The sequence below is a fragment of the Ananas comosus genome, linkage group 18 (assembly GCF_001540865.1).
Source record: "Ananas comosus cultivar F153 linkage group 18, ASM154086v1, whole genome shotgun sequence".
Taxonomy (NCBI): domain Eukaryota; kingdom Viridiplantae; phylum Streptophyta; class Magnoliopsida; order Poales; family Bromeliaceae; genus Ananas; species Ananas comosus.
In genome coordinates this window covers 5,567,046-5,584,994 of record NC_033638.1, presented here as the reverse complement: position 1 = coordinate 5,584,994, position 17,949 = coordinate 5,567,046, and the positions used below count along the sequence as shown (strand labels likewise).

General features: G+C 40.2%; 2 protein-coding genes and 1 long non-coding RNA gene across 3 annotated transcripts in view; 2 read left to right on the top strand and 1 right to left on the bottom strand.

Moving 5' to 3' along the window:
• LOC109724058 (rho GTPase-activating protein 7-like) overlaps window positions 1-17,949 on the bottom strand; it is a 48,127-nt gene that overhangs the window by 9,769 nt on the left and 20,409 nt on the right. Inside the window, exons 11-15 of the mRNA XM_020252693.1 lie at window positions 17,450-17,537; window positions 17,113-17,356; window positions 14,947-15,168; window positions 14,469-14,819; window positions 13,700-13,749 (exon numbers count right to left, since the gene is read on the bottom strand). Coding sequence (XP_020108282.1) covers window positions 13,700-13,749; window positions 14,469-14,819; window positions 14,947-15,168; window positions 17,113-17,356; window positions 17,450-17,537 — 955 coding nt within the window. The remainder of the gene's footprint in view (window positions 1-13,699; window positions 13,750-14,468; window positions 14,820-14,946; window positions 15,169-17,112; window positions 17,357-17,449; window positions 17,538-17,949) is intronic.
• LOC109724059 lies at window positions 712-2,984 on the top strand. The gene is made up of 2 exons (XM_020252694.1): window positions 712-2,873; window positions 2,943-2,984. Exon 1 carries the CDS (start codon window positions 1,872-1,874, stop codon window positions 2,592-2,594), a length of 723 nt encoding a protein of 240 aa, XP_020108283.1. The 5' UTR covers window positions 712-1,871; the 3' UTR covers window positions 2,595-2,873; window positions 2,943-2,984.
• On the top strand, window positions 5,924-7,866 carry LOC109724060. The gene is made up of 3 exons (XR_002219810.1): window positions 5,924-6,063; window positions 6,275-6,445; window positions 7,248-7,866. It is a non-coding gene; the product is annotated as an uncharacterized LOC109724060 (long non-coding RNA).

Sequence of the window (17,949 nt, the reverse complement as noted above, 5' to 3'; positions counted from 1 at the left end):
TCAAATTTGATCACTTGGTGATTATTTCATCTTGGTTGTGTGTGTTGAATATGATGGATAGATATTCACTAATAGACTAAAATTTATCAAAATTTCTTTCAATTGTGAGATTGTCTAATTTAGGGGGAGTTTAAATTATTTTTTAAAAAAAGGGAGAAACTCCTATGTTATAAAAGATGTGGAAAGAATTACATCTAAAAGAAGTGTGAAAACTACCACCACATGTAGGAAAGAGCTACCACCCCGGTCGTCCGGTAAGTGTGTGAAACTACCACATGAAAAATTAATTGAATAACCGAAAAGGTTGAAAAAAATTGAATATGTTAGATTTTTCGGTGTTATAAGGTGGTAGGATGAAAGGATGCTCAAAGAGCCACCCCCGGTGTCATATTAGTTAAATCTCTATTTTGAACGACTTGCGACAAATGGATGTCAATTTTGCCGAATTTCTAAAAATCATTTTTCATTAACCTTTACATCTTGATGATTTTGAAACACTAGATTATTTTTTATAACCAAATTTTTGATGTTTCGATGTATTTTGAAATCTTATAATATTTTATTTTCATCATAATGATTTTTGGAGTACAACTTTTAATTTGTATGAAATTAATTTAATTTTGAAGGATTTTTTAGGAAAAAATTCAAAATTTTCGAAAATCTGGCAAAGTGTACCGGTACAAAATACCGTGTACCGGTACAAAACACTGTAGCCGCGGTTTTATAACCGGTTACAGGGTTCGATTCATCCCCAAATCTGAATCAAAAATTTCCTTCTCTCTAAATATCCCTGGTGACTTCCTCCTCCAGATCTACATTGTTTCTCCAAAAATTTGTGAGTATCTTCCTCGAATTTAATCTTTTACTCGCGTTCTTGCTATTTTTTCAAAAAATTCCGAGTTGAAGCATGATCTCTGTTTTTAATCGTTTTTTATGCAATTTTTTGCTGTGAATCAGTGTTTAGACATATATTCTTGCTTCTAGAACACTTAGATCATGATATAATGCGTTATTTTTTCCTAATCTGTGATCTGTACCTCATTACATATGGAATTTCGGGATTTTTGATAGAATGTCATGTTTTAGTGAAAAATCTTGCTTGAATTAGTTAGAAATAGTGTTGTTATGCATTCTAATATTATTAGAAAATTTTCCACTATTTTTACAGATTTTTATTGAAATAATGTTCATGCAAGGTTATTTTTGTGATATTCTCGCTCGTGCTGATGCTGTTGGTACTTATGGCCGCGGGGAGAGGTCGTGGTCGTGGGAGAGGCCGTCGAGGGGCTTCTAAGAGGACTCGTACTGTCGACGAGTCACCAGGTTCTGATCCGGATTATCAGGCGAGCTCCCCGGAGGCGGCTGAAGAGCCAACTGCTCGAATTGATAAAGGAAAGGGAATAGCTGCTGAATCCTCCCGCAGAGGTGGTTCTCGTGTGTGGGAAACTCGCTCAAAGCAAGCCGCGGAAGTTCAACCGGAGCGGCGGAAGACGTTTTCAAGCAGATCATGCATAGCGGAGCGATATGTTAACTTCAATGAACTCATCCAGAACAGAAGGTTCCGGAGTTTGGACGATTGCTTCAGAGGGTCCCCATTGAGCCCGTTGTACGGGTTCCTGCACGTGCTCCATTTTGTGTGGAACTCATTCGGGAGTTCTACATGAACGGAAAGGTTCTTGCTGAAGATAAGGAGACCGGGACTTATCTTTTTGAGACCTTTGTGCGTCAGCAGAGGGTTCTAGTCACTCCTCAACACTATTGGAGAGCTCTTGGGGATGCACGTTGACACCACGGGCCTTCACTATACAACTGGAATTTATCAGTCTTCATCTCACTAGGAGACTGTTGTTCGTACAATCTGCAAGGATGGAATGAGGACGAATCATGCCTATGTGGAGTCCAAGGACTTGCGACTAGAGTATTATCTTTTGTCCTTGGTAATGTACTACAATGTTCAACCAACGATTGGGACCAAAAGGATTCGATGGGATCGATTAGTTCTTCTATATTTCCTTGGACATCCTGAGCAAGCGTACGGATTGAACATTAATGTTCCATTCCTTGTGTGGCAAAGAATGACACATGTTATACAGTCTTCAGTACGACGTGATCTACTTCCATTTTCGTTATTGATCACAAGGATTCTGCAAGAAAATGGAGTAGATGTATTGTGTGAGAAGTATGATCAAGGCCTTGGACCAATTGATGCAGTAACGTGGGCCAAGTCTGTAGGTATTTTGAAGACTTTTCAGCAGACTAAGGGATCTTCCAGAGGAGCTTCGAGTTCCGCACCTCCACCTCGTGCAGAGCGTAAAGGATCTTCGAGTTCAGGGGGAGTGATTACTGTGGAATCACTTCACCATGAGGTGCGATCCTTAAAGAAGAAGGTGGTGCAACTTGGAAAAAGGATGGAAGAAGGGATGAAAAGGATTATGGAAAAACTGGGATGTCGACATGACGACGTATTTCCTACCTATACTACCTATACGAGATCAACATTGAGACATCCACTCATTCCACCGTCCACTGGTGCTCCTGATGTTGGAGGATCTGGAGCTGGAGCAGGCGATGATGATGATGAGGACACTGAGTGATGTCGTCGTCGAGCTTTGTTTCTTTATTTTAGGACGATGTTTGCTTTGCTTAGTTTTTGCTTCTCTTTACTTTGCTTGCTTTTGCATTTGCTTTAGGCCTGTAACTATGACTTGACTACTTTTTTGCTTTCTAGTTGGTTTTCTCTCTATATGCATTGTTTTGGCAACTTTTGACAAAAAGGGGGAGAACATAGATGAACAGGTGTTGATCAAAGCAGAGGGAGAAGTCGTGAACAAAAGGGAAGAAGTCGTGAAGTTTCGAGGAAAATGACATTAAAGGTAAATTGAAGGTATAAGAATCCAATGGTTTCAAATTTCTACATTGATTTTGAATAATCTGTTTTGCAGGAAATCAATACTTCAAGGCTCCTAGTTGCGTCTAAGTCATAGAGTCTGTTTTAGGAGTTTTGATGTAATTTTGGATTTCACTTTGTATTTGGATTACACGCGAGGGGTTCGATGTTTTGGTGATGACATTGAACTTCGTGAATTGAGTCTTGTGTTTTGGGTTTTGTCACGAAATTGCCGAAGGGAGAGATTGTTAAGTCTTGTGTGTTAGCAAGTTTCGTGAATTGAGTCGGAGTTTTGAAGGATCGAGGCAAATTGACGAAGATCGAAAAATCCAAGACTTCGGAGAAATCGGAAATATCTCACGACGTGAATCACGATGCTCAGGTAAAGTTTTATTACATGTTATGGTGATTCATACTTAGTTATAGACATTAGAATTATGAAAATCAAAGTTTAGTGGATTAGAAAGTGCTTCGGAACTTTGTGAAACTCGAAACAGTGCAAAAAACTGAAAATGGCAAAGTGTACCGGTACAGCATTGAAAGTGTACCGGTACAAAGCCTATTCCGGTACAACCATCAACATGTTACCGGTTTCAAGTCTTTACGGTTTTCTGTTCCGTCATCGTGTAACCGGTAACACCTTAATTTTGTACCGGTACACAATGTAAAAATTTGAAAACTTTCTAATCCGACTCTAATTGATTCTAAAGTCTATAAATAAGCTATTGGGGTTCTCTAACTCATCAAGCATCACGAAAATACATGTTTGAGAAACCCTAGAGGCTCGGATTTCATCTAAAACCTATTTTCTACATTTTAGACTCTTTTAGGTCAAATCGAGATATTGAAAATTGATATCTATATGTCGATTTGATCTACTCTTCGCTTGGAGTTGTCTTCTCTGGTTTTCATCGATACTCTAAGCGAAGGATCACCATACTCATGATGCTCTTCATGGACAGCGTCGTGGATTCGGCGTGATTGAAGGCGATTCGTGGATTCCGATTGTGAGCTCGTGGATTCGAGTGGCGTTCGTGGATTCGGACGTGTGCGAGGCGTTCGTGGATTCGAACGTGAGGGCGTGGACAACCCGGAGGATTGCGCGAGATTCATAGGAGGTTAAGAGAGGTTGAGTCCGTGGAGTCGGTAATCACCTTGTAATCTTTTTTCTTAGTGAATTGTTTTTTCGCGTGTTGGTTCCGTGAGTTTTTCTCCAAGTTGGAATTTTCCCACGTAAATCTCGGTGGTGATTTTTATTTTCCACATTTATTTTTTATCGCATTGAGATTTGAGGTTTTTGGCTTTTACACCTATTCACCCCCCTCTAGGTGTTTGATACAATTTAAATAGATCCTTGGGCTCCTGAAAACTTCCAACCCAAGTATGTCCAAGTTTACTAGTGCATCAAATCACCATGATGATAAAGGTAAGTCAGTAGCTAGCGAACGTCCAAAGTCTGATCAAACATCCGGCAGGTGCTTCAACTATCATAAATAGGTCACTACTCCTATGAGTGATCTAAGTGAAATATGGTTATTCAACCCAATATAGAAAACCTAGAGAAAGTTGAACATATTGCAAAAGAGATTGCCAGTGATGAGAAAGATTTAGAGCAGACGTATGACGAGAATGAAAATGCCTTTTTCGAGGTTATGCGATGTGTCCTAACTACACCCAAGTTAGATGACAATTGGATACGCACAACAATTTTCCATGCTTAAACAAAATACGGGGATAAAAATTGCAAAGTTATTATTGGAGGAAGTTGCATAAACGTGATATCCAAATCAGTTATCGCAAGAATGAACTTGAAACCTGAACCTCATCCTACTCTTATAAAGTAGAAAAAACTTCAATGGCAGTTACCCAAAGATGCTTAGTTCCACTTCACTTTGCCACATACAAAGACCAAATTTGGTATGACGTTCTCCTTATGGATGTTGCACACGTCCTATTAGGTAGATCTTGGATGTACGATATGAATGTCACTCACTATGGTCTGTCAAACACTTATTACTTCGCCACAAAGGGAAGAAGGTCGTCCTAAATCCCAACAAGTCAACCTCTCTTAGAACCTCAAAGAACTTATCACAAACGACTAAAAGAACCCTAGAATTGCGTCTAAAGTCGAAACCACCAGACCTCTGCACATTTTGAATAGAAAAAGTTTTGTAGAGAAGTAGAAACAAGAGTTGTGTATGTGCTGGCCGTTAGAGAAATTCCCAAGTCCCCTGACACACCTGAGTTACCCTCAATTCTTAGGGACCTTCTAACCGAGTTTAGTGACTAAACATCTGAAGAGTTACCTGATGAGCTTCCATCTTTAAGGGATGTTCAACACATCATAGACTTAGTCTCTGGAACATGATTGCCAAATCTTGCCCATTATAGGATGAACCCAAAAGAACATGCAGAGTTAAGGCGACAAGTCGACGAACTAGTTAGGAAGGGATGAATTCGAGAGAGTATGCGTCCATGTGCGGTTCCCGCACTCTTGACACCCAAAAAGGACGGGACATGGCGTATGCGTGTGGACAGTAGAGCCATAAACAAAATTACCATTAAGTACCAACTCCCCATTCTTCGACTGGATGACATGCTAGATATGATGACGGGATCCACTATCTTACGAAAATTGATTTGAGAAGCGGTTACCACCAAATTAGAGTTAGACCAGGAGACGAATGAAAAAACTACTTTTAAAACGAAAGAGGGTTTGTATTAGTCGTTAGTAATGCCTTTTGGATTGTCCAATTCCCGTAGTACATTTATGAGGGTCATGAATGTAGTGTACTAAATTCCAGGATACTTTCCCGAACTTTGGCCAAATTGGGCCAAATACAGAGAAAATAGTGTATGAGACTAACATTGGAGGAAGTTAGAAGCAGAAGTTGTGGGTTAAGTGAAAATCATTAAATGAGAGAGGTTAAGTTGCAATTATTTTGGGGCTTATGGATAAGGCCTAACTCACCTACTCTCTTTTGTCTTCCACCCATAAAAGAGAAAAAAAAAAAAAAAAAAGAAACCTTCTCTCTCTCTAACCCTTTTCTCTTACTCTCTAACTTTTCTCTCTCTAGTGATCTCCCCAATAAGAAAAGATTGAAGGAGATAGGGCTTGCTTGGAGGAGAAACAAGCTCTTATACAAAAGAGGCTTAAAAAGAGCAAAATTCCTAAGGTGAGATTTTTGAAGTTTTGAGTTAGGGTTTGGGTTATATTCTTCGAAAATGAGATAGTTGGAAACCCTACATAAATCTAACCTAGATTATAGCATAAATCCCAAAGGTTTTTGGGTAATTATGAGAAAAATGGGCTTCTAGGGTTTCAAAAGGGGTTTTTGGATTTGTAGGGTTTTAATCTAAATTGATGTAGCAATTCTTTAATTGAAGGTTGTACAAGAACGCCTAGTAGCTTCGATTCGAAGAGTAGCGACGTTTCGATGATCGATTGAGGAAAATCGAGCCAAAAATGATGGATTTCATTCGTTAGCGCCAAAAAGTGCCGAATCAGTGTCGGAAGCTAAATTGCTCTGATTTTCCTGCAATTGGCATCGAATCGAGGTGGGTAGTGCTACCCAGAATAGTTGGATTTTTTTCTATATCTATGTCGCCATTTTGGTCATATGTGTATATATATGAAATTCTATGCATTTAGTGGTAATATTGTGTTTGAGCTTTCAATTTCCTTGCATGCTTTCCTAGAGTAGCGTTGGTCAAATTGTATTGAGAACTCGGTACTTGGACGCATGATGATTGGGTTGTTGGACATTGGGAACCTTACAAATGCACAAAACTCGAATGTGAACTTAGAAAACATTGTGAGACATTGGTGACGTAGACTTGGTGGCATATCATGTCTAGTTGTGTTCGATAGCACTTTGTTGAGTTAGTTCCTAGGGATTGGTAGATCCCCAGGTGTTGTTGCCCTGGTTATAGGGTGTCCTCGTGATGAGAGGATTGAATCGTACTAACACATAGTCTGTCCGGTTTGTTGGTGGTCGCGACACCATAAGCAGTGAACTTCGGAGTTGTCACGTATGGGTTGAGCGGTTATCTCCCCAGCAGACTGCCCTAGATTGGTTAAGCGGCTATCTCCCCATGGGCTTTGGTATGTGAGTGGGCTCGACCTTCGGATGAGCCTGTATGATTGAGTTGACAGGTAAAATTGGTAAGCATCATAAGCATAGTGGCATTTATTGTTTACCCAATTTCATATTATAAAGGCATAGTAGTTGTATCAGTTGCATATTATTGTTTCTTCTTTCTTACTACTTATGCCTGATTAGACCTAGTGGGAAAGTTGCGGGATCGGCGGCCGAACCCACTGGAAACTTACTTCAGTTCTCACCCCCTTGTTTTGCAGAGCTTAGCACGAGCGGTGCGGTCGAGGATCGCGGCAAGGACATAGCGCCCTAAGTAGTAGACTCCCGTGTATTAGCTCACTCTATATATATTAGAGAGGTGTTTTTGTGTATTATAAGAGAACTTGTAGAGGCTTCACTTTGGGAGATGAAAATGTTCATGTCATTGTATATGCATGTGTGTAATATGTATGGAATGATGTATTTTGGATTGATGTATGTGAAGCTTAAATGTTTTAGTTGTAATAGTTAAGTAATTATTCTCTCGCTCTTGTATAATTGCCTTCGTGCAATTCATGTATATTGTTGTTTTTCCTAAGCAAAACTTGATGTACATGATCTTGCTTATGCCTTAGGCGGACAGAGAAAACTCTGTTCGTTCAGCGATCTGTGTGCGTGCCCAAACTGACCAAAATGGCGGTCTCGAAGCGTGACAATAAATCAAATTTTGGGCCTTTTATGGAAAAACTTTTAGTTGTGTACTTCAATGATATCTTAATATATAGCAAGACAAAGCATGAGCACTTGGGGCATGTTCGACAAGTTTTTGCGGTTATGCGTAAAGAGATTATATATTCACATGAAAAAGTGCATCTTTATGCAATGACAAGTCATTTTTCTCGGATTCGTTGTATCCTTTGAGGGATTGTCTGTAGATCATAAGAAAACTAGAGCAATTAGGTATTGGCCCGGAGCCTACAAATATTCTAGAAGTTTCCACGGTTTACCAACCTTTTACCGTAGGTTCATTAAGGGCTTTAGCACCATAATGGCCCCTATCACTAACTACTTGAATGAGAGTTCAAGTGGACCCACTTGGCTATGAAAGCTTTTAAGGAGATTAAGGAACGAATGACTAAAGCTCTGGTTCTAAAACTACCGAATTTTGAAAAAGTGTTTAAGGTTGCATGTGATACGTCAGGCTTAAGCACAGATGGAGTGTTGAGCCAACAAGGTCATCCTATATCTTATTTTAGTGAAAAGTTAAATGAAGCCAAACAAAAGTATTCTACCTATGACAGAGAACTTTATGCTGTAGTTCAAGCACTTAGACATTGGAGGCACTACCTTTTGCCTAGGAAAGTTATTCTTTTTTCTGACCATCAAGCCCTTTGGCACCTAAATTCACCAAAAAAAGTTAGGATTCCAACACGCTAAATGGGTGGAGTTCCTTCAAGAATACACATTCGTTCTCAAACATTGATGGTGTAGAAAATAATCCAACAGACACACTAAGCACTAAGCAGGATAGTAGGTACTATTCAGTCGATAGGTGTGAACATTATAGGCTTCGAGAGAATCAAGGAGGAATATCACAGTTGCCCCGACATTGGTGAAGTTTATGCTGCGCTTGTGGAGGGTACGACCACCAATAATGATTATGTCTTACACGATCAATATCTTTTTCGGGAAAGTCGACTATGCATACCCAACAAATCACTACGAAATTTCATTGTATTGGAACTACATGCAGGAGAATTAGCAGGCCACTGTGGACAGGACGAGGCCATAGCGATAGTGGAGGATAGGTTTTACTGGCCTAGCTTGAAAAGGGATGTTGCAAGAATTATCGAGAGGTGTGGGACATACCAGCGAGCTAAAGGCAAGCGGCAAAATACTAGATTATATACACCCTTACCTGTACCACATTCACCATGGCAAGATCTTAATTTACCAAAGACCATTAGAAAGCACGATTTGGTTATGGTTGTTGTTGATCGATTTTCTAAAATGGTACATTTTATACCCTGTAGGAAAACATCTACTGCCTCTCACGTTGCCCATTTATTCTTTGCTGAGGTTGTAAGGTTGCATAGAGTGCCCAAAACAATAGTTACAGATAGAGACGTCCGATTTGTTACTTATTTTTGGAAAACTCTTTAGAGAATAATTAAAACAAAATTGCAATTTTCATCTGTGCACCACCCCCAAATAGACGGACAAACTGAAGTTGTCAATTGAAGTTTAGGTGATTTATTAAGATGCTTAGTTGGAGAAAACATTAGAAATTGGGACACTATTCTTCCTATAGCTGAATTTGCATACAATAATTCCATTAACCGAACAATAGGCATGAGTCCTTTTGAAATTGTTACTAGATACAACCCACAGAAACCTATTAATTTAGCACCCTTACCTATAGGTTACCGAAGTAGTGAACATGCTGACTCTTTTGCTGAAGATGTACGAGAATTGCATAATGAAATTCAGAGACGAATAATTCGTAGCAATGAAACTTATAAGGAATCTGTTGACGAGTGCCCCGAGTATCAAAGAATTTAAAGAAGATATGGTTATAGTGAGAATTAGACCTAAGAGGCTTCCAAAAGGAGTCATTAAGAAATTGCACGCACGACGAATGGGCCCGTTTAAAAATTCTAAAGAAAATTGGTTCTAATGCCTATTCGTTGCAATTGCCACTCGACATAGAGATTAGCTCCACTTTCAATATTGAAGACCTAATAGCCTATCATGAAGATTTAAATGACTCAAATTTTTTTTCGTTTGATAGTTCTATTCCACCTTCACCTTGTCTTGCAAGCCCTTCTTTGCTTAAAAGGAAAGTCGAATCGATACCCGATGACCGTATTGTGTCCATGCGAGATGGAGGAGATCGCACATTCTTAATCAAATGGTTGTACAGGCTTTATGAGGATGCAACGTGGCTCACAAAAGGGGAATTTTAGAGAATCGACCCAAACTTTATGAAGAGTACATAACTCGCAATTTGTCGGAGCCAAACTTTTCCAAGCCAAGGAGAGTTGATGGAGAACCAGATCCTTTTCGGACATATACTCGTCGTCGGAACCATATTCGAAATTTTGGTTGGACGATGGACTAGTACTAGAAGCCTAACTTGAATCAGAGTCTGATTCAAATCCTGAATTGAATCTGAATCTGAATCTGATTAAAGATTTGGTGGGTTAATTTTCAAAGTTTTATTAGATTAGGATTTTTAGTTTATTTGGAAGTTTTAGTTTAGAATTATATTCCTTTTTAGAACTCTATTTTGAATTCTACTATGAGAATTTATTGAATTTTCTTCAAGGACTCCTAGTCATATTCCTAGCCGTTTTAATCTATACTCTCTACAAATAGGGATCAAGTCTCTATTATAACGATGCTTTCGATTAATGAAAACTGAGTTCTTATCCGCGCGGAACCCACCCGCAGGATTCTCTCCACAAACCGTCCATACAGAGAAGCCGTATGTGAGATTCTCTCCCTTTCGTCCGTCCGGTCTCTCTCCTCCTTCCATCCGCAAGACCGGAGTCGGCCCACTTGATCAAAGGAAAAGAAAAAAAAAAACCAACACAATCCGAAGGATATCTCTTTTCCTATCATTTGCCGTCACCGCGACACCCAACTAACCAAGATTGTGATCAAGTCTACTCCATGGAAGCAAGCCATCGTCAAATTCATTGATTTCTCTTTCTTTCTACGGCTATTTCTAAACCCTAATTGTGAGATCCTTGGTGTTTGACTGTGGAGCCTTGTCGACAGCTCTGGAGAGTGTCGGGACAAGTCCGAGTCGCGTTGGCGTCAAATAGACGTAAAACGGACTCCGTGCGACGCGAGGGCAGCTTATCGCGAAGAATTTTGCAAAACAGCAGCATTCTCTGCTTGCTGTACCGGTACAACCAGCGTGGCTGTACCGGTACAACCATCGCGCAATGGCTCAACTGCTCTCGGGTTGGCTCTTGTACCGGTACAGGAGCCCGTGTACCGGTACAAGGAGGTAGGTAGAGGGTTAATTTTGTAATTCTCTCTCTCGTTTGTATCACCACTCCACCTACCTCTTCATATAGGCGTAGAGAGCTTGAGAGGGAGTTCTATTGCTGCTCCTTCTTCCCCTCTCCCTCTCTAGCTTGGTTCGACCGTGGAGGAGTTCGGTTGGAGCTCGGATTCGACACCGACGTCGCGCCGCGAAGCCGTTCGGGATTACGGTTGGGATTGTAGCGCTGCGAGGAAGCTAGGCGAGGGTGCGTTTTCGCCGTTCTCGACGCCGTGTCGCTGACCGATTAGCCGTTGAGGTGAGTGTTCCTTTGCGTTGCTTCAAGTATTGACATTTCGAGCTAGATGTTGTTTGCTGAAATCCACCGTCGACTGTTAGTATTTCAGCTCGTTCTCGACGTAAGAGCATCGAATTTCGACGAGGCTTGGTTCGTTGGATTCGGGACTTCGAGAGGAATCCACGAAGCCCTTACTTGCGAATTTTGGTGGAGGTTAGCTAGGTCGAAATCCCTTTCTTCTCTGCTGCTGTGGATTTTGGACTGAATTGGGAAATTTTGGTGTTTTTAGCTTGGAGTTCGCTCGATTTTGAGACTCGGGCATTTTTGGTCGATCCAGCAGGTGGTGTCGCAGCCGAGGGGGTTCCGTGCTGCCAGGAGCTAGCTTCTTGAGGTGGGTTACATCGGTTTTACTCCTAAGTTCACATTCGTCGACATGTATAGTTTCGATTTCTGAATAATCTATTCTAGCTCGAATTCATGGACTAAATGGTAGATTTTATATCTGAACTTGGAGTATGTGGTAATAAATTGAATAGGCTATACATGTTGGACTTGGAAATTGAATTAGGAGAAAACCTGCGATTTGGACCTGTCACTTGATTAAACTGCCTGATTTAGCTCTAGGAGCCGTTATTAAATTGTACTGTCGCGGTATTTTCGAGACGAGTACTTCTGGTAGTTTAGAGTATATCAACACTCGTGCTGTTTCGCCGAGGGGATTTTACAGGGTCGTTCAGGCTGTTCCGGACTGTAGGGTGCCGTTGAGGTTGACGGTGGACCCGTATCGCCTTTTTGGCGTCTGATTGTGCCGAGGGCACGTTACTTGTTGGTTGTTAGACCAGTTAGAGTCGATTTCTTGACTTTGGCTTTTCAGAGCCTGTTTGAGCTCGACAGAGATACGCTGCATACTCGGTTGGGTAGCGCCCACGAGTGCCACTCCGGAGTCAGGCTTTGTGCTTTCGCGTTGGTGTCGCTCATGCCAGTTGGACTTGCTCTCCACGGACCAGTTAGTGTGGATAGAGCCTGATAGTCGCAACGGGGCAGGGACGGGTGTATTCACAGTCCCGGGGACGGGTATGCTTACAGTCCCGATTGGATTGGGTCAGAGTTGACATTTCCTACAGTTGGTTAGTGTAGAGCATGATAGTGTAGTGATCGGTAGCGGTAGAGTTATTTTCCTGCTTTTCTGACTACTCTTGCTCCCTTCTGTAGACTTAGTGGGTGGACCGATGTTGTTTTGAGCGGTACCCACTGAGGACTACTTGTTTTTGCAGAGCCACAGGTTTCGGCTGCTGCGCCTTCCGCGGATCAGGATCGAGGCAAGGGCGGCGCGAGCTAGAGCCCTACCCGACTGACAGAGCTAGAGGCACCCTACCGCAGGTAGTTGTTTACTTCGAGCTTATGTACATAGTACTTAACTCGCCAGTGCGAGTAACGCTGTATTTTGGTTTCTGAACTATGTATATGAAGCTCAATTGGTTTAGCTTTTGTTTATTTAGCAGCTCTATGCTACTGTTTGTAGTATTGCATATCTACAGGTACTTTTGACGCTTCGTATACAGGGAAAATTTCTTGTATACGGCGAATTTGTCGGCGTGCCCGAGGAACGAGACATCCGGGGCGTGACACTAATTTTCTATTATCATCATCCTATCGTTTTCTGAACCCTAACCCTAATCTCTTTCTACTATTATAGAAATTCTAACAAAGCGGCTAAGATCCGACGATCAAAAGAAATTAAACAGACTCGTCCGCGTACATGTGATGGATCCGATCCCATGAAAACTCCAAGGTGTAATCTTTCCTAATCGATCTCTTATATAAGTTTTCGAATTCCGGACTTGTCATTTATTTCTTTTAGTTTGATTTCCAAGAATCGCTCAATCCGTATTTTAAGTAATTCTCGAAAACCCGAAACTCCCTAAGCTGTCCCACATCACTGAAACAAGAAAAAAATATATATATACTAGCAACTCTTTACTTATTGACCAAATTTTTAACTTCTTGAGATTCACTTGATACAGTCTTATAGAGCTCTTAGGAGAAATAGTGCAGGACACTTTCCAGGAAGTGCTAAATAGAAGTAACCATAAATTAGCCTGGTTTGAAGACTTGTAGCAGATCAGTCAAAGTAAATCAAATACCAACATATGAGGGAAGAGGTACTTGACATGCCAAGCTACAGCCTGGAAACAGCCTTCCGAGTTCCAACTAGTTCTCTATAAGTGAAGCAACTGAACCTCAAGGGATAAAAGAAATTTATGGTCAAAGTTTGAGATGATTTATTAAATAAATTCGGGTGTTCCATCTTTTTTTTCCCTTGTATCACCGATAGCCAGGGTCCATCAACAAATGTCTTGAGTACATTAGAAAGAACAAGGACAACAAAGTCATAATATCACTGGGAAATCATACTGTGCAAGAGAGGAAAAAGAACTTACTCTTCTTCACCAGATGAGTCAATTGATTCCATTGATTGGTTCTTTCTAGCCTATAACATATACAGTCAAAGAGAATTTAAAACTAAGTGTTAAAATTAAGTAGTTGTTTCGAGGAGGCCACAGCTATTACGTTAAGAAAATAATGTAAAGCAAAATAAAAATGTTTAAATTGATAAGCATGCACGCAAGTCCAAAGCAGGAGGTAGAACAAAAAGAAGACCATGTCTTACTAGGAATTTCAAAGAATTTTGAAGAAAATAATGGCACAGAGAGTCCTAGAAGTAAAAAGGCTACACACAAGATTAAATCTCCATTATCCCCCACACTCTCCAATACTCTCTTTCAAAATTATAAACGACATATGACAAAGCAAGGATTTAAGTGGCGTGGCACGGGGTCGTGCCGGAAACTTGCCGGCACGGTACGGCACGGTGCATGCCGAGCTGTGCCGATGCGTGCCAGTCAAAAAAATTCTTGTGTGCCGACACATAATAGAATGAAATATTTATTTTCTTTAGCAACAAAATATTCTAACTATTTAGTATGTCTTTTTATCACATCTTTTGAACTTTATTGAAGAAATTACTTACTAATTTAAAGAACACATGGTTTTGAGCTGTACCATCCGCACGGGGTCTGTATCGTGCCGGTATCTTGTTGGCACGGTACGGCACGGTGGATACCGCCCGTGCCGACGGACACTTAAAATCTTGTGACAAAGTGACTTACATTGTAATGGACCCAGCAAAGAAATGTCAAAGTGACTTACATTGTTACGGCCCCAAAAGTTACTGCGCTTGACATAAGCTTGTGATCCATTTATCTTATTTGGGTGTTTATCCACACAAAGTTCAGCTCCATGAGCTGCAAAAGGAATTCCCGGATCGAAGGAAGACAGTATTTCTCCCATTGAAAGGGGAGTCTCACAGACTCCCATTGAAAGGGGAGTCTCACAAACAGGAACCGTACTTGCCATATTCTTTTCTGTTGTTGACTTTGCAATATTTGGTAAGACATGATCATTAAATTGATCTCCTGGACTTCTACTTGGGTCCATTTTTTTTGTTGAAGTTGAGTACTCTTCATGGGATTCGTCGTCTGAATCATCACCAGCAAAGACCTGTTGATCAAATTATTCTGAGTGGGCAAGAGAGGAAATGGCCAAATTTATTTTCGAATGAAGGAGCAGCACCTAGGTAGGGGAAATTTTATAGTTGGCAGACATAAGAGACACATGACTAACAGACCTTACAGTCATAGAGGTCACCCCCACCATATCCACTACTTCCACTCAGCTTTCCACTAAGTACACGTTCTGCATCAATATCAGTTTCTGGATCAGCATCATTGACTGCATCATGGTATCCATTATCTTTTATATCGATGTTTTCATCAACTGTTGACGCTTCACTCCCGCTGTCTTCAGCTTGAGAGTCAGGTGAGAGAGAGCATCTGTATGGGTTATCATCCTGCATAAAAGTTAGATGCGTAAGAAGATGCTGACATATGAAAGCTCCAAGAAGCCAAAACTGGCATAATGCAAGCAGAACTTCTTACTAATGTCCAAGACAACGATTTAACCAGATATATAAATCAAGCATTAAGAGAGAGGCTGCTGATTTATTCTTGATACTGTTATTGCAGAAAAAGAGGAGGAAAGAACAAAGCAGAAGAATCATTATCAGGGATTTGCCTTATCACGCATGTCAGCATCAGGCATAGGCAGGGACAAACTATAATTGTTGAACATAAAAAAAAAATGGCTGCACATAGCTGCATTACCCTCCATAGCGCAGCTTTAAAAAGGAACAACAAAGAGTTTCCTTTCCAGGCAGATTCCTTTACAACTTTACATGCATTTTATTAAAGAAAATCTTGAAACAATTTCGTGACCGTAAAACAATCAATACCAATTTTAGGTCTTCAAATTTGGCAGTTCACCACAAAAGACATCCACTCTAAGGCAGTCAGCCGCTTGCTAATCTATAGAAATGCACTACATAGTTCCTCCAAGTAGAACTTGCCAAAAGATCATTCCATTTCTACTTTATGTGACTTCCCTTCATCCCACAGCTAACACATTTAGTGTGCAAAACAATTGCAGAAATGTTAGTTTTTATGAACATAGCAATCAAGATTCTCATTTGATCAAAATTGAAGGATGTCAAATAAAATAGTTCAAAGCACAGGTAGTCATGCCAGATGAACTATGCTGTGCCAATCCACATGAACCGAGCTGGTGAGATGAACTATTCTGTGCCAATCCACATGAATCAAGCCGGTGCTGTAAAAAGCTACTGCCTTGTCGTTCTAATTTCTAACAGACTACTATAATTTCCCCTTCTATAAAGGTACGAAAGTATGCAGGTCTACAGTAAATTGTGCAGTATAGCCTAGCAAGTTCAGGCCTATTTGCAGCAGTTCAAGTAGCTTGAAAACACGTCGGTCAGCAAACAACAAGCCAATGGCTCACTGGCCACATATGAATGCCTAGATAAGTCAATCCTTCACCATATGAATCCGAATAGATGCTAAATATTATAGATTACAAACAAGAAAAGAGCCTATGAGAATCAAGTATATTTTGTACATTCATGGCGATGCACTTCTGATATATGGAGTGGTGTAAAATAAAATGCACCAACTGGAACAGGAGTTTTGTCAATATAGTAAATCAAATGTGTTTGTACTAGTCATTACCTCACTATGACTTAATTAGCAAGTCTAATAAAAGTATTACGTTAGGGCTGTTTGGTTTGGTGTAAGTGGAGGGGTGGAACTCAGGTTCCATCAATTCCGGTGTTTGTTTTGTTGTAAGTCAAAAAAATAATGTAACTTAAGTTACGTTAGATTTCCACTTCACCTACTCTTGACTTCCTCCTCTAGAGTACCGAACTCAAGTTCCACCACAAACTTTCTCTAAAAAATTTATTAAATATTAAAACCTAAACTCTACTTCCTTTAAAATGGGTTAAAGTTACTTTTTTTTACAATCAGTTAAGATTACTTCCAAACAATAATAAGGGATTTAATTATTTAATATGTTGGATTTTATAGTGGTAAGTTTACCACTATATTTAGAAGGTAACAGGATCTATTTACTTACATCAAAACAAACAATGGAACTCAAAAAACTAATTTCACCAGCATCAAGTTACACCAAAACAAACTGAAGAAGTAATTGAATTTAACTTTTAGACTGTACGAGTTACGTCACAACAAACAACAAAAAAAAAAAATCACACTTTAATGAAACTCAAACACCACTGCACTTGAGTTACTTTGGATCTAGAGATTCATCAATCCAAACGCCCAAGTTGCAAAAGCCAGAAATCAAAACAAGAGTTTCTTATACTAATCATATATAAAGCAAAATTGAAACAGAATAACAGATTAAGTGGGAAGAATCTTACATCAAATATAGTTTCGTAATCCTCCAACAGAGTAGTTATAATGGCCTGAGCATTGTTCGCAGCATTAGCTGCAGCGAGAAGTTGAGCTGAATTATCATTGTTTACATCAAATTCGTCCTCCATCTCACATTCGCCGGCCAAAAGTGGGCGCAACAAAAGAGGAGCCATACAAGCAGAAACAGCGGATGGAGTCATTCGATTCTCAGCAGTATGAGAGGCAATAGTGTGCATCATTTTCAGGACTCTGATTTAAAAGTACCAATGGGACATGATACCTTAAGAAGTTCAGCAACAAACAAAGCAAAGAAGAATTTTTTTTTAAAAAAAGTCAAATAACCTCTGTAATAATCGGCGATTTGGTTCGGGAAATGTCTCAGATATTGCAGAGCGCATAGCATTAATGCGAGCTTCCTTCTGCTCCAGCCCTTGCAAGTGAAAATATGAGAAAAGAAATTAATCAAAAGCAGAACAACAATGATAGAGAAAGCAAAAGCCAATGAATCCACATTACCCTCCTCCCCTGAAGCGAAAAAAAAAAAAAACAGAGACTCCAAAGAAAAACATGCATCGCTTATTAACCAAAACAAGACACAATAAAGCGGTAGCATAAGCGGAAAGTTAAAATAGAGATGCTAGCAGGGTTACTTTCACAATAAGGGCTTCCAAAGCACAATAAAAGCAGGATGGTGTAAGCTGCTCACTGGCGAAAGCCATGAAGGCCATAGGAATATCTCCACTCAGCAATTAAAAATAGGCAACACTGGAGGATGTTGCAGAAAATTGACAATTCGGCAATACCGACCTGAACTAAACTGAGCAACTAAATTTAGCACAATT